Source organism: Musca domestica, unplaced genomic scaffold (assembly GCF_030504385.1).
Source record: "Musca domestica strain aabys unplaced genomic scaffold, Musca_domestica.polishedcontigs.V.1.1 12, whole genome shotgun sequence".
In the NCBI taxonomy this organism is placed as follows: Eukaryota; Metazoa; Arthropoda; class Insecta; order Diptera; family Muscidae; genus Musca; species Musca domestica.
This window is the reverse complement of record NW_026712155.1, coordinates 9,391,493-9,414,173: the sequence shown is the minus strand read 5'-3', so window position 1 is coordinate 9,414,173 and position 22,681 is coordinate 9,391,493. Positions and strand designations below refer to the sequence as shown.

The window sequence follows — 22,681 nt, the reverse complement described above, 5'->3', positions numbered from 1 at the left end:
GAAATTGTTTCAAGTTTGGTATTTGAAATTCGTAACGGATACTACTGCCTAGGACAGAAAATTGTCTGTGCAGGTCCACGTCTTTGTATAGCCCCCATATAAGGGTACCTCCCGATATTCGGTATTTTGATGATTTTAGCGACATTACTCACCGAAATTGTTTCAAATTTGGTATTTGAAATTCGTAACGGATACTACAGCCTAAGACAGAAAATGGGCCATGTAGGTCCACGTCTTCGTATAGCCCCCATATAACCCGATATTCTGTATTTTGATGATTTTAGCGACATTATGCCAGAAAATTGTCTGTGCAGGTCCACGTTTTATAACCCCCATGGTACCTCCCTATATTCGGTATTTAGATGATTTTATTTTTTTTTAAGATTTTAACAGAATTTTTGATGGATTTAATTTTTTTGAAAATTGCCAAATCTGTACCAAATGATGGAGGGTATTCAAAGTTCGCCTCGAACGAATTTACAGCTTTTTTACTTGTTTTAATGATTTTTGCGACATTATTCACCGCAATTATTTCAAATTTCGTACTTGAAGTTCGTAATGGGTACTACATGGTGCAAAATTGCCTTTTGCAGGCTCACGTCTTCGTATAGCCCCTATATAACGGCAGCCCCCGATATTCCGTATTTTGATGATTTTAGAGACGTTATTTATCGAAATTGTTTTAAATTTCGTATTTATAGCTGCTTACGACCGGAAAATGTCCTTCCAAATGATGGAGGGTACTAAAAGTTCGGCACGTCGAACTTAGCTGTATGTGAACTTGTTCTAAACTTATTCCAGGAAATGGGCATGGATCATGAGAGGAATCTCCTCATAATGGGTCAAAACTTTCCTCCTATGTAGAGGGAAAAAGAGACATACCGGTCATCTCCTGTTGCTCCCACCCCACAAAAAAGGTACAATTTCAAAATTTATTTGAAATTTCGGGCACCGTTTCAGAATTGTACTAAAATTTTTTTTCATGTAATTGTTCCGAAAAGTTATTAATATATATGAATTTACCTTAATATCGTTAGTTTACCTTTGACAGGCTTTAGTAGCCGTCAGTGCATTTCACATTTGTAGTGTATTCAATATTTTGCAAATCATTCCAACTACTACAAATACTGATTCTTCGCTGCCATAAAAAACCTCACCAGACATTTTAACTAATTTCTAATTTTAATTTTAACTAATTTGCCCACACCCCGTATAACTTAGATCGAAGCAAACAAACTATTTTATTTTACTTTTATATTTTCAACAATGAATTCCACTATGTACATATTTAACTTTAATTACGTCACGTTTTAATTGATCTTTGGAAGTATTTGAATTCAACGATTAAAATGCAACCATGAAAATAGTACAATAAATTTACATCTCTGATCGGTACTACCTTTTTAAGCTACCGTAGTCTTAAGCAGAGAAAATGTGTATAAAAGGAGAATGATTTTTCAGTCAACCATGCTCAAAACTAAAAATGCGTGTGAATTGGTGCGAGAGAGTGAACGTCCACTCAGAGAAATTTCAGTTAGCATTCATGAGTTATTGGCGCTAACTGATGCATAATGCTATTATTATTATTATAACTAATATTATTATTATTATTATTATTGTTATTATTATTATATTATTATTATTATTATTATTATTATTATTATTATTATTATTATTATTATTATTATTATTATTATTATTATTATTATTATTATTATTATTATTATTATTATTATTATTATTATTATTATTATTATTATTATTATTATTATTATTATTATTATTATTATTATTATTATTATTATTATTATTATTATTATTATTATTATTATTATTATTATTATTATTATTATTATTATTATTTATTATTATTATTATTATTTTATTATTATTATTATTATTATTATTATTATTATTATTATTATTATTATTATTACTATTATTATTATTATTATTATTATTATTATTATTATTATTAGTATTATTATTATTATTATTATTATTATTATTATTATTATTATTATTATTATTATTATTATTATTATTATTATTATTATTATTATTATTATTATTATTATTATTATTATTATTATTATTATTATTATTATTATTATTATTATTATTATTATTATTATTATTATTATTATTATTATTATTATTATTATATTATTATTATTATTATTATTATTATTATTATTATTATTATTATTATTATTATTATTATTATTATTATTATTATTATTATTATTATTATTATTATTATTATTATTATTATTATTATTATTATTATTATTATTATTATTATTATTATTATTATTATTATTATTATTATTATTATTATTATTATTATTATTATTATTATTATTATTATTATTATTATTATTATTATTATTATTATATTATTATTATTATTATTATTATTATTATTATTATTATTATTATTATTATTATTATTATTATTATTATTATTATTATTATTATTATTATTATTATTATTATTATTATTATTATTATTATTATTATTATTATTATTATTATTATTATTACAGTGTATGAGCAGTTTATAGGGGGAAATGTTCTGTTTTGTATAAATTCAAATATATAAATTAAACTTCAATTCAACTAAAAAAACATAAATTAAAAATAAAAAAAAAACGCAAAAAACAATTCAATGGCTAATTTAAAAATAATCGTTATAAAAGTAGTTCAAATACAAATGGGGATTTAAGGCTTTTGAAGCAAGGAACATATTACCGCATAATAAAACAAGTAAGCAAAGGCTATAGTCGTCCGAGGCCGACCATATGATACCCTACAACACTACAATATGTTGGAAACTCCCTTATGTCCAAATTCATTTTGGAAGATTTCGTATGAAACTTGGAATTATGTCCAGATATTATCTTTAGCTTTCTGACCAGGGACATTTGGCCAATATTTACGTCGTGCTGTAAGTTGCTGCGGTCAATTTTATAGCTTCATATAATCCAAGGGTCATCCAAAATGCTAGAATTCTTCCCCGTACTTAACTCTCTTCTCAGGCGTGTCGATTGGCTTCAATTGTGTCTGAGCTGATTTCGTGTCCTTTGATTTCTATTTGTGACCTTTATAACGGCTGCAAAATCAGAAAAATTTTTAGTTGTTGGTCCATTTCAACCCCCTAATATATTGCGGACATCTTTGAAAACAATAGGCCTAGCCATTCTGAGCCCAACCCTACCCTTGTGAAACTTTCGTGAGGATCTAGCGATAATTGCAATCTGTATATAAATAATAACCCCAACCTGTGTTGTAAGGTGAAAAATATTACAAAAACCAGTAAAGAAAGTCTTAAAGTCGAGCGGTGCCGATTTTATGATACCCTACACCACTTTGCTAATTTAGTAGAGCTGCGCATAACAATTAAAAGTTTTTATGGGAGAATTCAATCATACACGCTATGATTATAATTATAATTTAAAATTCAAAGGACTAAATATGCCGAAGCATTTGTATCTTTTAAATTCGGAATTGTATTGCCCATTTGGTGCACAATTAATTTGCAATCGGATAAAAATATATATGGGAGCTGTATCCAAATCGGAACCGATCTCGATAAAATTTGGCAAAGATATTACTGAGCTGTATTTGATATATTTCCTGAATATCGTTGTTACGGAGTGCATATTACGGCTGTGGGTAACAAATATAACAAATCGGATGACCAGTCTATATGGGAGCTATAGCTATATCTGAACTGATCTTCACCAAATTTGGCATACTAGCTTCTAGACTCAATTCGGTCGTAAGTGCCAAAATTTCAGCCCATTTGGGCAAATATTAGACGTTTGGTGCACAATCAAAGCTAAATCGGGCGAAATTATATATGGGAGCTATATCAAAATCTGAACCGATCTCGATAAAATTTAGCAAATGTATTTCTGAGCCGTATTTGATATATTTCCCCAAATATTGTTGTTACAGGGTGAATATTACGGCTGCGGAGGACAAAAATAACAAATTTTGAAGCAAGGAACATATTACCGCATAATAAAACAAGTAAGCAAAGGCTATAGTCGTCCGAGGCCGACCATATGATACCCTACAACACTACAATATGTTGGAAACTCCCTTATGTCCAAATTCATTTTGGAAGATTTCGTATGAAACTTGGAATTATGTCCAGATATTATCTTTAGCTTTCTGACCAGGGACATTTGGCCAATATTTACGTCGTGCTGTAAGTTGCTGCGGTCAATTTTATAGCTTCATATAATCCAAGGGTCATCCAAAATGCTAGAATTCTTCCCCGTACTTAACTCTCTTCTCAGGCGTGTCGATTGGCTTCAATTGTGTCTGAGCTGATTTCGTGTCCTTTGATTTCTATTTGTGACCTTTATAACGGCTGCAAAATCAGAAAAATTTTTAGTTGTTGGTCCATTTCAACCCCCTAATATATTGCGGACATCTTTGAAAACAATAGGCCTAGCCATTCTGAGCCCAACCCTACCCTTGTGAAACTTTCGTGAGGATCTAGCGATAATTGCAATCTGTATATAAATAATAACCCCAACCTGTGTTGTAAGGTGAAAAATATTACAAAAACCAGTAAAGAAAGTCTTAAAGTCGAGCGGTGCCGATTTTATGATACCCTACACCACTTTGCTAATTTAGTAGAGCTGCGCATAACAATTAAAAGTTTTTATGGGAGAATTCAATCATACACGCTATGATTATAATTATAATTTAAAATTCAAAGGACTAAATATGCCGAAGCATTTGTATCTTTTAAATTCGGAATTGTATTGCCCATTTGGTGCACAATTAATTTGCAATCGGATAAAAATATATATGGGAGCTGTATCCAAATCGGAACCGATCTCGATAAAATTTGGCAAAGATATTACTGAGCTGTATTTGATATATTTCCTGAATATCGTTGTTACGGAGTGCATATTACGGCTGTGGGTAACAAATATAACAAATCGGATGACCAGTCTATATGGGAGCTATAGCTATATCTGAACTGATCTTCACCAAATTTGGCATACTAGCTTCTAGACTCAATTCGGTCGTAAGTGCCAAAATTTCAGCCCATTTGGGCAAATATTAGACGTTTGGTGCACAATCAAAGCTAAATCGGGCGAAATTATATATGGGAGCTATATCAAAATCTGAACCGATCTCGATAAAATTTAGCAAATGTATTTCTGAGCCGTATTTGATATATTTCCCCAAATATTGTTGTTACAGGGTGAATATTACGGCTGCGGAGGACAAAAATAACAAATCGGATGAACAATATATATGGGAGATATAGCTATATTTGAACCGATTTCGATCAAATTTGACATACTTATTTTCAGGTCCAATCTGATCGTACGTGCGAAATTCCATACTATTCGGACTGATATTACACGTTTGGTGCACAATAAAAGGCAAATCGGACGAAGATATATATAGGAGCTATATCTAAATTTTGACCGATTATCTCCAATTTCAATAGGGTTCGTCCTTGGGCCAAACAAATGATTTGTGCAAAATTTCATCTAAATAGGGCAATAAATGCGAACTGTACTTTGTTTACAAAAATAAATGGACAGACGGACGGACGGACATGCATAAATCGACTCAGAATGTGATTCTATGCAGATCATCAAAATGAACTATGGGTCTATCTCGTTTCCTTCTGCCTGTTACAAACAAATGCACAAAGACATAATACCCTGACCACCTTGTGGTGTAGGGTATAAACATGGCATACCTTCGGGCATACATTTTGTTATGTAATGTTATTTCATGGTTGCCAGATCAACAAACCAAAATGCCGGACAAAAAATTCAAATTCCTTATCTGAAGTTCCTAATGCGTAACACTGTCTGCGACAGAACAAGTAAAACAGCTGTAAGTTAGGCCGGGACGAACTTTCAATACCCTCCACCATTTGGAACGAATTTGGCAATTTTCACAAAAAAATTTAAATCCGTTAAAAATTCTGTTAAAATCTTAAAAATACCAAATGTAGCCGCAATATTAGGGTCTAAACAGCAAGATGGACCTGCACAGCTGAAATACCAAATTTGAAACAATTCCGGTAAATAATGTCGCTAACATCATTAAAATACCTAATCTCGGGAGGTACCGTTATATGGGGGTATACGAAGACGTGGATCTGCACAGACAATTTTCTGTCATATGTTGTAGTATCCATTACGAACATCAAATACCAAAATTGAAACAATTCCGGTGAATAATGTCGCTAACATCAATAAAATGCCGAATATCGGGAGATACCGTTATATGGGGGCTATACGAAGTCGTGGGCCTTCACAGACAATTTTCTATCTTATGCTGAAATACCAAATTTGAAACAATTCCGGTAAATAATGTTGCTAACATCATTAAAATACCGAATATTGGGAGGTACCGTTATATGGGGGCTATACGAAGTCGTGGGCCTGCACAGACAATATCCTGTCATATGTTGTAGTATCCATTACGAACATCAAATACCAAAATTGAAACAATTCCGGTAAATAATGTCGCTATCTGATGAGAATTGGTGGCTTTTTCCGAAACCTAGGTATTCCCTGCCTTACCCCCTGGTAAACATTACCATCGTTCTCCACTAATAAACAAACGTTGTTTTTTATTATAAAAACAACAATAAAGGGATTAAGCCTGACCATTTTGCAAAACTAATCAAGGGTCTAAAATGTATATTTCGAGATGTTACAAACGCAATGACAAACTTAATATACCCTCCATACTATGGCGGAGGGTATAAAAAATGATCAAATAATGATTGTATGTACAGGGTTGCCCATATTCGACGGACCCATCTGGCAACGCCATAACTTTTGACAGAGATGTCACATCGCTTATTGACATACCGCGTTTGAAGCGTCAGTCCAAGCTGATTTTTACCATGAACCAATACACGCCACAAGAGCGGTCTGAAATAGTTGAAATTTACATTCAACAGAAGAAGTAAATTGTGAAAAAAAATGTAAGAAGTGCGCCTTCTAAGAACACCATTAGGCATTTATACGAAAAATTTTCGACTGGTAAGGCTCTTTCTAATCCGAAGAGGCCATATAAAAGTCGACTAAGGCGATCGGCCGACAATATCGCTGCCGTACGAGCCAGTGTTGAGAGGTCCCCAAGAACATCCCAAAAACCCCGTTCTCAGCAATTGGGCATGGCTCGGTCCACTTTACAACGGATTATTCGCATTGATTTCCATTTGTTCGCGTACAAAATTCAATTGACGCAAAGAATATTGCCTGCGGACAAGCCTCGTCGATTGGAATGGGCCCAAAGGTCCGTCGAATATGGGCAACCCTGTATATCTGTCGGTGAAAGGACTGATATTTATATATTCGTTCATTTAATAGTTTAATTATTGATTAGGTCATTGTAACTTTCATCGTCACTTATTCTATATCCCACACAATTACGATCTTTTTATTCAGGCAGAGTAATTAATTATATCAACTGAATAAAGTAATGAACATCTAATGTTTTTTAGCTACATTGTTATTTGTTTTAGCTTACATTGTTTTTCATGCTTCGTTTGTCTCTATTCAAATGCCTTGCCAGTTTATAAATTTATAGTCCAATTTAAGCATTTCGAGAATACCACTTCACTTGATCCGCAATATCCATACGCAAGATTTTTAGTTCTCTAAAAACTATACCTAAATTCAAAAACGTCCACTTTGTATCAAATTATTACGCAGCGGCAGCACTGAACCAAACAAAATCATGCTTTCATTTATCTTTGTTTTGTTTATGAGTGAGAGAGGCGTGCAATTATATATCTCATTCTCTTCGATGGTCGTCGGTAGAGTGACGTTATCAAAGTCAAGGTTTATGCAGCAGCACAGTGTCGTGATATCAACAAACTACGATCGATGAACGCAAACGAGCCCACAACGAAACGAACATTGATGTTATTGTTGTGCGAAAAACAAAAACAAACACACCCTGAATAATTAAATGGAATGAACAATGAACTCAATTGAGCATAAAAATACTTCTCCTCTCTCTCTCTCTCGCACACACTCTATGCGATTAATGACTGCAAATGATGGCATTTTAAGTGGAAACTCTCTGTCAAAATCTAATCAATTTTAGTTTGTTAGCCATTAGTTGTTTGGCCACCTAAGATTAGGAAAGTATTGCGCATAAAGTTATGAATTTTTGGAAATGTTTGAAATTGTTTGTTCTGCTATTGGTGGTGAATGGAGTATCGCTGGCTGAGAGTGCCAAAATATTGGCTATATTTCCATTTCCGGGTCCCTCACAGTATTTGGTGGTCCAGCCTTATTTGAAAACCTTGGCTGGCCGGGGACATGAGGTAACCGTTATTAATGCCTTCCCCCAAAAAAAGCCCATTGACAACTATCGAGACATTGAGGTGCCAGAGGTGATGAAATATGTTGGAGGTAAGTAAAAAAACTTTGAATAAAACATTTTTACCCTCCACCATGAAATGAAGGGTACTTCCCGATATTCGGTATTTTGATGATTTTAGCGACATTATTCATCGAAATAGTTTCAAATTTGGTATTTGAAGTTCGTAATGGATGCTGCAGCCTATGACCGAAAATTGTCTGTGTAGGTCCTGGTCTTCACAAAGGCCTCATATATCAGTAATTCCATATATCCGGTATTTTGAGGTACAATATTTTCCGAAATTGTTTGAAATTTCGTATTTGAAATTCCTAATGGGTACTACAGCCGGTAAAAAATTGTTTATGCAGGTCCACGTCTGTGTATAGAACCCAATATAACGGCTATATTCGGAATTTTTAAGATATTAACAGAATTTATTTTTTTGAAAATTTCCAAATGGTGTAGGGTAGTCAAAGTTCGGCCAGGCCGAACTCATTGCCTTCTTACTTGTTTAATGGGCTATATGGGTCCACGTTTAGGTATAGCCCTGATTTTCGATATTTTGAAGGTATCTGCCACAATTTCCAACCAAATTAGGTGTTACTTAATAATTGGGGTTCTCGATGGGTCTGTTCCCTCCTTGCAAAATATGTTTGATTCGGGTCCACTAATTAGTATAGCCCCCCACATTACGGTACCTCCCGATTTTCGGTGTTTTGAAGGTTTCTGCCACAATTTCTATGGGTTACGCTATTTGTTTTATTTTTTATTTTTTTTTTAATTCTACTTTGATATGCATAGTGGTGGAGGGTATTAAAAGTTCGACCGGGTCGAAATTAAAGCCCGTTTTACTTGTCTCGATTTTAATTTTCATTCCAATTTTAAGAAACATTTTTCATTTCCAAAAATTTCATTGCAGATCTATTCAGCTATGCCGATCTACGCATGAACAAACTCAAAGAAGTTTTGGGATATTCCTGGTATTACAGCTCCATTGTGCGCGATGTAATGGGAAATGCCAACGTCCAAAAGCTTCTCCAGTCCGAAGAGGAACATTTTGAGATGGTCATTGTGGAGACCTTGCAAACGGATGTTTTCTATGGTTTTGCCCAGCATTTTAATGCCTCCCTCATTGGATTCTCTTCGTATGGCACCGATCCTTATATTGACTCGTTGGTGGACAATATTTCCCCACTGGCCTATAATCCCCTGTTCAGTGGCAATTCCATGGAACGCATGGACTTTTGGCAGAGATTGGAAAATATGTGGCATAATCTGATAATGCTGTGTCACAGGGTCTTGATACATAACCCATTGCATGATGGCTTATATCGGGAATATTTCCCCCATGCCCGGAAATCATTGGAGGACATGAGACAAAATATCTCCCTGATATTGTTGAATCAACATTATAGCCTGAGTTTTCCCAGGCCATATGTAACCAATATGATTGAGGTGGGTGGTTTCCACCTGCAGCCTAAACCCCAACCACTGCCAAAGGATATTGAAGAATTTATTGGCAACTCCGAGCAGGATGTCATCTATTTCTCCATGGGCTCCAACATACGAAGTGAACATTTTCCCGAACCCATTCGCAAGGTGATTCTGGAAACCTTCGCCCAGCTGCCCTACAAAATATTATGGAAATTTGAAAATCCCGCATTGATGGCCAATAAACCCTCCAATGTTTTCATTAGCAAATGGTTTCCCCAGGGTGATATCTTGAATCATCCCAAAGTGAAACTTTTCATAAGTCATGGCGGCCTGCTAAGTCTAACCGAATCAATTTATTATGGCAAACCTATTTTGGGCATGCCCATATTTTTCGATCAACATCGCAACATTCAAAGGGCCAAGCAGTATGGATTTGCCCTGTTCCTTGACTATGCCACACTGAATGTTACGGGGTTCACAGCAAGTATTAGGGAGCTCATGGAAAACCCGCAATATCTGCAGAGGGCCCAAGACATATCTCGACGTTATCGCGACCAACCCATTGATCCCATGGAAAAGGCCATTTACTGGACGGAATTTGTGTTGAGACATCACGGAGCCCCCTTCCTGAGATCACCAGCCCAGTATTTGAATTTTTGGCAAAAACATAGCTGGGATACTGCCGGATTTTTATTGGCCTGCGTGTTTGTGGGATTATTCGGAAGTGTCTTTGTGTTTGTAAAGTTATTGAGAATTATTTCGCATTTGAAAAAAATGTTGTTAAAAGGAAAACCTAAAAGTGATTAAGTGATGCTAGTATTTTTATACCCTCCACCATACATAGTGTGGAGGATATAGTAAGTTCGTCATTCCTTTTGTAACTCGTCGAAATAATAATTTTAGACCTAACATAATATATATATATATTTTTTTTTTTTTGATCAGCGTAAAATTCTAACATGATTTAGCCCTGTCCATTCGTCCGTAGGCCCCTCCGTCTGTATATCCCCCATATAACTGCACCTCCCGATATTCGGTATTTTGATGATTTTAGCCACATTTTTCAATGGTATTGTCTGAAATTCTACACACGGAGTTCTTCGCGACTAGTTTACCCCCTGGAAGAGAAGTGTCCATATAGGTGCAGGTCTTCGTACACCCCCCATATAACGGTACCTCCCGATATTCGGTATTTTGATAATTTTAGCGACATTATTCACCGGAATTGCTTCAAATTTTGTATTTGAAATTCGTAATGGATACTACAACCCATGACGGAAAATTGTCTGTGCAGGTCCCCATCTTCGTATAGCCCCCATATAACGGTACCTATCGATATTCGGTATTTTGATTATTTTAACCAAATTTTTCAATATAATTGTCTTAAAATCCACAAAAGGAGTTCCCTCTGAGTACTTTACCCCCTGGAAGAGAATTGTCCATATAGGTCCAGGTCTTCGTGCACCCCCATATAACGATACCTCCCGATATTCGGTATTTCAATGATTTTAGCGACATTATTTAACGGAATTGTTTCAAATTTGGTATATGAGGTTCATAACGGATGTTACAGCCTAAGACAGAAAATTGTTTGTGCAGGTCTACGTCCTCGTATAGCCCCCATATAACGTTAGCTCCCGATATTCGGTATTTTGATGATTTTAGCGACATTATTAAGCGGAATTGTTTCAAATTTCGTATTTGAAGTTCGTAATGGGTACTACAACCCATGACGGAAAATTGTCTGTGCAGGTCCCCATCTTCGTATAGCCCCCATATAACGTTACCTCCAGATATTCAGTATTTGGATGATTTTAGCCACATTTTTCAATCGAATAGTCTCCAAATCCACAAAAGGAGTTCCCTCTGAGTACTTTACCCCCTGGAAGAGAAATGTCCATATAGGTCCACGTCTTCGTATAGCCCCCATATAACGATACCTCCCGATATTCGGTATATTGATAATTTTAGCGACATTATTCACCGGAATTGTTTCAAATTTGGTATTTGAAGTTCGTAATGGCCACTACAACCTATGAAGGAAAATTGTCTGTGCAGGTCCACGTCTTTGTATAGCCCCCATATAACGTTACCTCCCGATATTCAGTATTTTAATGATTTTAGCCACATTTTTCAGCGGAATTGTTTCAAATTTTGCATTTGAAGTTCGTAATGGATATTAAAGCCTATGACAGAAAATTGTCTGTGCAGGTCTACGTCTTCGTATAGCGCCCATATAACGATACCTCCCGATATTCGGTATTTCAATGATTTTAGCGACATTATTCACCGGAATTGTTTCAAATTTCGTATTTGAAGTTCGTAATGGGTACTACAACCCATGACGGAAAATTGTCTGTGCAGGTCCCCGTCTTCGTATAGCCCCCATATAACTGTACCCCCCATTATTCGGTATTTTAATGATTTTAGCTACATTTTTCAATGGAATAGTTTTCAAATCCACAAAAGGAGTTCCTTCTGAGTACTTTACCCCCTGGAAGAGAAATGTCCATATAGGTCCACGTCTTCGTATAGCCCCCATATAACGATACCTCCCGATATTCGGTATATTGATAATTTTAGCGACATTATTCACCGGAATTGTTTCAAATTTGGTATTTGAAGTTCGTAATGGCCACTACAACCTATGAAGGAAAATTGTCTGTGCAGGTCCACGTCTTCGTATAGCCCCCATATAACGTTAACTCCCGATATTCAGTATTTTAATGATTTTAGCCACATTTTTCAGCGGGATTGTTTCAAATTTTGCATTTGAAGTTCGTAATGGATATTAAAGCCTATGACAGAAAATTGTCTGTGCAGGTCTACGTCTTCGTATAGCGCCCATATAACGATACCTCCCGATATTCGGTATTTCAATGATTTTAGCGACATTATTCACCGGAATTGTTTCAAATTTCGTATTTGATGTTCGTAATGGGTACTACAACCCATGACGGAAAATTGTCTGTGCAGGTCCCCGTCTTCGTATAGCCCCCATGTAACCGTACCACCCGCTATTCGGTATTTTGATAATTTTGGCTACTTTATTCACCGGAATTGTTTCAAATTTGGTATTTGAGGTTGAAATGGATATTACAGCCCAAGACAGAAAATTGTCTGTGCAAGTCTACGTCTTCGAATCGCCGCCATATAACGTTGCCTCCTGATATTCGGTATTTTGATAATTTTAGCGAAATTATTCACCGGCATTGTTTCAAATTTCGCATTTAAAGTTCGGAATCATTACTACAGCCTATGCACTTACTCGTATAACCCCCACATAAAGGTTGTCATCTGGGCTGTATTTTTGATATATTTTTTTATTTATTAATTAATTTTTTTTTTTTTAATTTTGTTAGTTCCTTCCGAATGGTGGAGAGCATAAAATTTCGGCCCGACCGAAATTAGTTTCTTTTTTTATTTGTTAAAAATATTTAATACCTTAAACTTTAAGTTTGTTTTATTAACATGTGTAAATATTTAAATGATTTATAAAAAATTGTTTTATTAAATAATTAATTAAATTAAAAAAATATATAATTTTTTTAACATTAAAAAATGCATTTTTTCTAATTTCCCTTCAATGCCCCTTTTGTTTACTATGTTTCGTTTGCGTTCGGAAACTCTTCGCGAAGCCCTTAATCAATAAAACCACAAAGTAAACAAAACACGACAATATAAACGCAATTCCACCATACAAAATCAGCATAGCATCGATATTATGATATTCGATGAAACTTAAATCCAAACCCGCACAATGCATATATCTCGCGCCATTCTGGCGTACCACATGTTCCACCCAATAGATGGCCTTTTCCATGGGTAGCATTTCTTGGTCACGATATCTGTCGGAAATTTCATTGATCCTCTGCTGGAATGACGAGTTACTTAAAATTCTATTCAAAGCCTGCATTAGTTTATCTGCCGTCCAGGTTTGATAGTCCAACACCAGACCATAACCCTCCTTCTCGGCATTGGCCATATTCAGGAATTGATCACCAAAAATCGGTGTGCCAATGACAGGGGTGCGAAAATAAATACTCTCCGTGGTACTCAAGAGGCCGCCATGGGTTATGAACACCTTAACCTTTTCATGGGCCAAAATATCATCCTGGTGAAACCAATCTCGTATGAGTACATTATCAGGTTTGCCCTCCAATATGGGGTCTTCGAATTTCCACAAAACCCTTTGTTTGAGATTCCTGAATGCCTTGAGTATTTCATCTCTTTTGGCCTGGGGCATGTTTTTACTCTTCAAATTGGAACCCATGGAAAAGTAGATAACACCATGTTCCGATTCATTGATGAATTTGGCAATATCCTCCGGCAAAGGTTTCGGTTTCCTATTGATGTGCATGCCACCCACCTCAATTTGATTCGGCACTTAGGGTCGGGCAAAGGCCAACGAGACATGGGTGTTCAACAAAACCAAGGCGGCGTTGCGCCTCACCTCATACATGTCCCGCTTGGCATGAGGAAAGTATTTCTTATACAATGCCGCCTGCCGAGGCAAATAATATAAATCCATAATGAGACGATCGTATGTGACAAAGGCCAAGTTGCCAATACGTTCCTTGAGGCTCATGTGATTGGTGTATTTCATGCCAGTGCCAGGCACATACGAAGGCGGTGATGGGGAGCCAACCTATGGGAGAAAGAACAATCAAGTCATTATGGTTGCTTACAAATCTGCCAGGCAATAATTCACCATATCCGTATTCCAGGTGGCCGCCCCAAAGGCCCCCATGCCAATGAGGGGTGCATTGAAGTGCTCACTGAATCCATACAGGGCTTCGGATAAGAAAACCTCACAAATCACCGCATCAAAGGTGTGATTACTGGCCATCAACTTTCGGACGCTTGGCTCCGTCAATATTATCTCCGTCAAATTAAGGCCCGTTTTATAATATTTGATAATATTTTCCGCCATGCTTCTGTCATTGTGGGAAAATAAATTATTAATGGCACCTGGAATGGGAATGGATCAGAAGACAGAGGAAATAATGTCGGAAATAGCATCAAATGTCGGAATGTCCAAGGTCTGCGCCCAAAATGTTTGCGTGCCCAAAACTTTAATACACCCTTGATAATATTTTCGGAATAATATCCGGCATTAGTTCTGATGCCACAGTCCATTAATACGAGCGGAGAGCGATCAACGGCTGTTATGGCGGCCCACGCCATTACCATGGCCGGCGCTTCAATTCTGATGGCCAACAGATGATGCACATTTTGTTTGTTTACGAACAGCTGGACAACGAATGTTTTCTCATCGGAGAACACCAAATTCGGCAATTCACCACTTTCGGTCAAGCGAAGCAACTCTTTTTTTTTTAAGTCTATTTTCTTTATGTTGCGGTGTAAGTTCTTGCATTTTTTGGAATTTCAATGGCTTTACCCCGAGCTCATTTTTCATAATTTGCCGGATGGGACATTGCGATATGTTCCGCTCTCAAGCCATTTTTCGGCCACTGCGACGCGGGTTTCGGTCAAGTCGATTCATTTCTTTTCGAACCATATCTGGTGATGTTGCTGTTTTTTTTTTTCGTCCACTTCCTTGACGTGGGGCTACGCTACCAGTATCACGGTAATGAGCGATGGCGCGATACACAAAAGATTTATTCACATTTAAATACTGGAGTGCTCTAACGATAACCAGCCAAATATATGGAGAAATGAAACTATCACGCTTGAATTCTATCACGAATAACTTTACTGGAATAATTTTAACAGCTGTCGGACGAGTGGCTTAGAAGTGACAGCAGTCTGAAGTTGGTTGCAGTTTTTTCATCTCACCCTGTAGGTCCACTGCTTCTGCTCACCTCCCCCATATAGGGTTCACATTTTGAATATCCATGAAATTCCGATTTCGATTCCATTCAGACTTGGCACATCTCAATATTTCCATCAACACAAGATCTGTTATAAAGATGCGGAACATTCCTTCCGGTACATCCCCCACAAAGGGTCAACGTTTTGAATAACTAAAACGAGCCCAAAAAAGGACCCGGTTCTCTTCATATTTCACACATACCATTATATCTTCTAACACAAAATGTGCTGTGAGGATAGGATATATAGGGTCACTTCTTCTGGTACCTCCCCCACAAAGCGTCAAAATCATAAAAAAATTTGAATATCATAACTTCCGATTCCATTCAGACCAAGTCCCAATATTTCTATCAATACAAGATCTTTTACAAAGATGGTAGAGATCGGAACATACCTTCTGGTACCTCCCCCACAAAGGATCAACATTTTGAATATCAATGGCGCTCATAAAACGCGAAATTAACATATTTTATAAATAACCAGATCTGTAATAAAGATGGTCGATATTGGACCATTTCTTCTGGTACCTCCCCCACATAGGGCTAAAGATTTTGAAAGACAGAACATTCAACTCTCTTCAAATTTCACACATATAATCATTTTTTTCTGAAGATGATATATATCTGAGAACCTCTTATGGTTCCCCACCCACAAAACGTCACAATTTTCAATTAATGAAGTGTGAAATAAAATTGAATGTTCCGACTATATCTGGCAACACACTCACATTTTAAAGTGAAGAAAGTGATCAATATAGCCCAAACCTGGCACTTCGCAATATTTATGTCCTACTTATTTAGGGCCGATACGAAATGAACATAATTGACCCATTTCTTCCGAATCTACTCCATAGAGGATCAACAAATTGGAATAGTCAAAACAGAAGACAAAATATATTTAAATAATCGAGCCTTGTCTTAAGGTATACATCTGTCGGGTAAACCGGCTGATACATTTTAACTTGTTATATTTCCTTTCCTATGGTGATATCTTTTCGAACTTCACTGCCAGGGACGACAGCGTTCTAATAATTTCAAAATTTCATCATTTTTTCCCACCTGCATTTTTGATACTGAACGATATGATCAAAAGATAATATTTATTGTTCACCACCCCCCGGTCATTGTAAAATCCGGTGGAAATTAATGCCTATTTTATCAGTCATTGATAACAACCTGTCTGGGAATAATGTGTTTGTTTCCACACGAGCCTTTGGCTTGTGAATTACTCATAATTATACCTTATATACCCTATGTGTTTCGAATAAAGAGATTATACAGCACTTGTTATGGCCAAAACGTGCCTCATGGCAATAAAGGTTTTAGACCCTAGGTGTTTTTTTGTTGACGAAATCTGTTCCCCAAAAAATTTTCAAAGCAAATAATTTATGTCAGAGAAAGAGAAGGCTCTTTACATTTGGTTCCAACTTTGGAAATCTTAATATTTGTATCTGCCCAAAACATGTCTCATCAATATAAGGGTTGAGATCCTAGGTCTTTTCGGCCAAAATTTGTTTCAAGATATATGGAGTCGATCTATGGGTGTCTGCCCGTCCATCCATCTGTCCTTGGTTAGCTACCCAAGGGAAAAATCGATTTGATCCAAAATTGGTATACCCTAACATTATTATAAAACATAGATCGAGTTGTCCATTCCTTCTGGTACCTCCTGCAGAAAATTTCAAAATTTTTGTAGAAAATAATTTACTTCATAGAACAAGAAAAAATAGCCCAATTTGGAGCATACTTTGAAAAATCCCTAGATTTTCTATCAGTGCTATGTCAGGTGAAAATATTGACAATATCGGTCCACTTCATCATGTACCTCCCTCACAAAGGGTCAATATTTGGAGTAATTATAACTCTTATAAATTGTTATTGCCTCCAAATTACACAGATCACAATTTTTTTTAATAACCCAATGTCTAGTGTTATTTTAGAATATATCGGTCGACTCCCTCTGGCACCTCCCCCACAAAGGGTCAAAATTTGGAATATTTATAACTTTTATCAAATGGGAAATAAGCATCCGATTCTTTTCACACATTCCAATATTTTTTAACGAAATCTGGATCAGGTGTGAAGATGGGATATATCTGTCCAATCTTTCTGGTACCTTCCCCACAAAGGGTCAAAATTTTGAATAATTGTTTCTCTTATAATTTTCGAAAAAAAACCTCCGATTTCCTTTAAACATTCACAAATCTCGATATTTTTATTAATACAAGATCTGGTGCGAAGATGTGATATATCGGACCACTCCTTCTGGTACCTCATCCACGAAGGGTCAAAAATTTTAATGATTATAACTCTCATAAAATGTGATATAAGAGCCTCTTATAATTTTCGAAATAAACCTCCGATTTCCTTTAAACATTCACACATCCCAACATTTTTGTTAACACAAGATCTGGTGCGAAGATGGGATATATCGGACCACTTCTACTGGTACCTCACCCACAAAGGGTCAAAAATTGGAATGATTATAACTCTCATAAAATGTGAAATAAGAGCCTGATTTTTTTTCAAATTTAACACATCCTAATATTGTTACGAGCCCAAGATCTGCTGTGAAGATGGAATATATCGGATTACTCGCCATGATACCTCCTCCACCAAGGGTCAATATTATACCCTACACCACATAGTGGTAAGGGTATTATGTCTTTGTGCATTTGTTTGTAACATGGAGAAGGAAACGAGATAGACCCATAGTTACTTTTGAGAACCTTCATAGAATCACTTTCTGAGTCGATTTATGCATGTCAGTCCGTCTGTCCGTCCGTCCGTCCGTCTGTCCATGTATTCTTGTGAACAAAATGCAGGTCGCATTTATTATCCGATTGAGATGAAATTTTCCAAACAATATTTTTTTGGCCCAAGGACGAACCCTATTGAAATTGGTGAGAATCGGATCAAATTTAGATATAGCTCCCATATATATCTTCATCCGATTTCGGGTTAAATGTGCACCAAATGGCCAATATCAGCCCAAATGGCCCGAATTTTGGCACATGTGACCGAGATTAGCCTTAAAGCAAATACAACAAATTTGGAGAAAATCGGTTCAGAAACAGCTATAGCTCCCATATATATATTCATCCGATTTCGGGTTAAATGTGCACCAAATGTCCACTATCAGTCAAATTACCTGAATTTTGGCACACCCAACCGAGTTCGGCCTAGAAGCAAGTATATCAAATTTGGAGAAAATCGGTTCAGATATAGCTATAGCTCCCATATATATCTTTCATCCGATTTGATCTTTAAGTCCCTAACATTCCTACTATGCACTCCACAACCGTAATATTTGGTACCAGGTATTATATGGAGCACAGAAATAGCTGATTTAAATTTTATCGAAATCGGTTCAGATTTGGATATAGCTCCCATATATATCTTCATCCGATTTCGGGTTAATTGACCACCAAATGGCCAATATCAGCCCAAATGGCCCGAATTTTGGCACATGTGACCGAGATTAGCCTTAAAGCAAATACAACAAATTTGGAGAAAATCGGTTCAGAAACAGCTATAGCTCCCATATATATATTCATCCGATTTCGGGTTAAATGTGCACCAAATGTCCACTATCAGTCAAAATTACCTGAATTTTGGCACACCCAACCGAGTTCGGCCTAGAAGCAAGTATATCAAATTTGGAGAAAATCGGTTCAGATATAGCTATAGCTCCCATATATATCTTTCATCCGATTTGGTGCTTAAGCTTCTCACATTCGTAATATGCACTCCACAAGAATGATATTTGGTACCAGATATAAGATACAGCCCAGAAATAGCTGTTTGTAATTTTATCGAAATCGGTTCAGATTTGGATATAGCTCCCATATATATCTTCATCCGATTTCGTGTTAATTGTGCACCAAATGGCCGATATAAGTCCAAATGGACTGAATTTTAGTACATCGGACCAAATTCAGCCTAGAAGCAAGTATATCAAATTTAGTGAAAATCGGTTCAGATATAGATATAGCAACCATATATATGTTTCATCCGATTTAGAGTTTTAGTCCCATACATTCGTAATATTCACTCCACAACCGTGATATTTGGTACCAGGTATTAGATGGAGCACAGCAATAGCTGTTTTAAATTTTATCGAAATCGGTTCAGATTTGGATATAGCTCTCATATATATCTTCATCCGATTTCGGGTTAAATGTGCACTAAATGGTCAATATCAGCCCAAATCACCAGTCTAGAAGATAATACGTAAAATTTGGAGAAACCCGGTTCAGAGATAGCTATAGTTCGTAAAATGCACGATAGAATTAGATAGATTTTGAGTTTGTACCAAATATCTCATAGAGCTCTGAAATGCCCTGTATAAACCTTTTTACGAGAGCTCTACTAAATATGCATAGTGGTGTAGGGTATCATATAGTCGGCCCCGCCCGACTTTTGAGCTTTCCTTACTGGTTTTAATAATTGAATCTCTTATAATTTTCGAAATGAACATCCGATTCCTTATCGAATTTCAAACATCCCAATATTTTAATTAACATAAGATCTGGTGTGAAGATGGAATATATCGGACCACTTCTTCCGGTAACTCCACCACAAAGGGTAGAAATTTTGAATAATTATATCTCTCATAAAATGCTAAACGCGAGCCTTCTTTTTCTTCAAATTTCACACATGCCAATATTTTTATTAACACAAGATCTGGTGTGAAACTGGGATATATCGGTCCACTCCCTCTGATAGCTCCCCACAAAGGGTCACAATTTTCCGTACTTATGTACAGGGTTGCCCATATTCGACGGACCCATCTGGCAACGCCATAACTTTTGACAGTGATGTCACATCGCTTAATGACATACCGCGTTTGAAGCGTCAGTCCAAGCAGATTTTTACCATGAACCGCTCTGAAATAGTTGAAATTTACAAGAAGTCAATTGTGACAACTCAACGTGCTTTTAAAACATTAAAAAATGTGAGAAGTGCGCCTTCTAAAACACCCCTAAAAGCGTTTATACGAAAAATTTTCGACTGGTAAGGCTCTTTCTAATCCGAAGAGGCCATATAAAAGTCGACCAAGGCGATCGGCCGAGAATATCGCTGCCATACGAGCCAGTGTTGAGAGATCCCCAAGAACTTCCCAAAAACGCCGTTCTCAGCAGTTGGGCATGGCTCGGTCCACTTTACAACGGATTATTCCCATTGGTTTGCATTTGTTCCCGTACAAAATTCAATTGACGCAAAAAATGTTGCCTGCGGACAAGCCTCGTCGATTGGAGCGAGTATTTTCATGCTTGGTATATTTAAATATTTTTTTGCGACCCGAGATCTGATCTGAATATGGAATCTATCGTCCCGCTTTATCTGGAACGCGCCATTTTTTCAAATCTTGATACCCTTTGTGGGGGAGGTGCCAGAAGGAGTCTGCATTTTCATAGCAGATCTTATGCTAGTAGAAATAATGGGATGTGTGAAATATTAAGAGAACAGGGTGCTTATTTTAGATTTTATGTTCGTTTTTGGTTATTCAAAACTTTGACCCTTTGTGGGGGAGGTAACAGAAGGAAGGGTCCGATATCTACAATATTTATGACAGATCTAGTATTGGTGGAAATATTGCAATGAATTAAATCTGAATGGAATCGAATGTTAATTTCGAGTTTTATGAGCTTCAAGGGTACTTAAAAATTTGAACCTTTTTGGGCAGATAGCAGAATGAGTGGACCGATATATCCCATCTTCCTACCAGACCTTGAATTAATAAAAATATTGGGATGTGTGTAATTTGAAGTCACTCGGACTCCCACATCACATTTTATAAGAGCTATAATTATTCAAAATGTTGACCCTTTGTTGTAGTCCGATATTGTCCATATTCGCACCTGACCTGGCACGGATGCAAATATTAGGATTTGCAAAGTTGGAGCAAAATTGGATTATCCTTTCTCTATATGTGCAGTATTTTTTTATTTTATTTATTTATTTTTTTTGTTTTTTTTTTTTTTTTGAAATGTTCGATTTTTGGAGGAGTTGCCAGAAGGAATGAACCGATATTGCCTATCTCCGAAGTAAACCTAAGTTTGGCAATAATATTATGATATACCAAGTTTGGACCAAATCGCATACTCCCTTCGAGAGTTATCCAGCCAGATAGACAGATGGACGGATAACCTTTAGATTGACTTCAAATGTCCCGAAATGGATTTGATCCAAGGAAACCTAGGATCTAAAGACGTTATTTCAATGAGGCACGTTTTGGCCGTATAAAATGATATATGTATATTCTCTAGCCATATGGCAGAGGGTATAATAATACCCTCTAAAAGCCCCTTTTAATGTGAATTCTTAAAAATCCTGCATTAACGCCTACCTACTCGCCAACAAGTAGTTACATAGCTAATTTCAAGAAACTACTCCTTTGTATTGTTGGGGTCATCAGTCACAAATTTAGAATTTACATTTAGGCGACACAGAAAGCAAAACAATTTCTAACTGGTATTTCAAATTCCCCCGGACCTCCCATAGCCAATGGTGTATTAAATATCAATTCTGTCCTTTTTCAAATACTCACCTTCCATGGCGGTCAATATCGATGGCACCGTTATGTCGTGATAATTCTTAATGGGTTTCTTCTGTGAAAACGGTGAAATGACATAAACTTCATGACCTTTTTCGGCTAAGGCTTTCATTAGCGATGAGCCGACAATGAAATGTGATTTCGCAGCCGTGGGAATGACGCCCAGATATTTATAAGCCTGGACTTCATTATTCGAAATTGTTAGCGCACTAAATAAAACGAGAAACACCCACGAAGGCAACACTTTGAGATGCATGGCACAGACACTCGCTTGGTATTCGAAAATTAAATGAAATGAAATTTTACACGTAACTGGGTTAATATTAAAGAGAGTAAGTAAATTCCCAAACTTAATGCTTAAAAAGTTGAAACCAAACTGGTCATGGACTTGTTGCGGCTCATACTTATAATTCGCAACCTAGTACACAGTTTATGATTTAATAAGAGTGCATTTTTATAGGTGGGAATATTTGAA

General features: G+C 36.2%; 1 protein-coding gene and 1 pseudogene across 1 annotated transcript; one reads left to right on the top strand and one right to left on the bottom strand.

Moving 5' to 3' along the window:
* The first annotated feature begins 8,005 nt into the window (after positions 1-8,005).
* On the top strand, positions 8,006-13,241 carry LOC101893619 (UDP-glucosyltransferase 2). Its single transcript, XM_005175155.4, has 2 exons — positions 8,006-8,429; positions 9,299-13,241. The coding sequence occupies exons 1-2, from the start codon at positions 8,177-8,179 to the stop codon at positions 10,618-10,620; spliced, it is 1,575 nt and encodes a 524-aa protein (XP_005175212.2). The 5' UTR covers positions 8,006-8,176; the 3' UTR covers positions 10,621-13,241.
* A 155-nt stretch (positions 13,242-13,396) lies between these two features.
* Positions 13,397-22,681, bottom strand: LOC101893786 (UDP-glucosyltransferase 2-like; annotated as a pseudogene).

What these genes read in the sequence shown, in the direction of transcription:
- LOC101893619 (XM_005175155.4), top strand. Translation starts at nt 8,177, where the DNA reads ATGAATTTTTGGAAATGTTTGAAATTGTTTGTTCTGCTATTGGTGGTG. An exon ending in GGTGATGAAATATGTTGGAG is followed by an intron (nt 8,430 to 9,298) that starts GTAAGTAAAAAA and finishes ATTTCATTGCAG; the next exon opens with ATCTATTCAGCTATGCCGAT.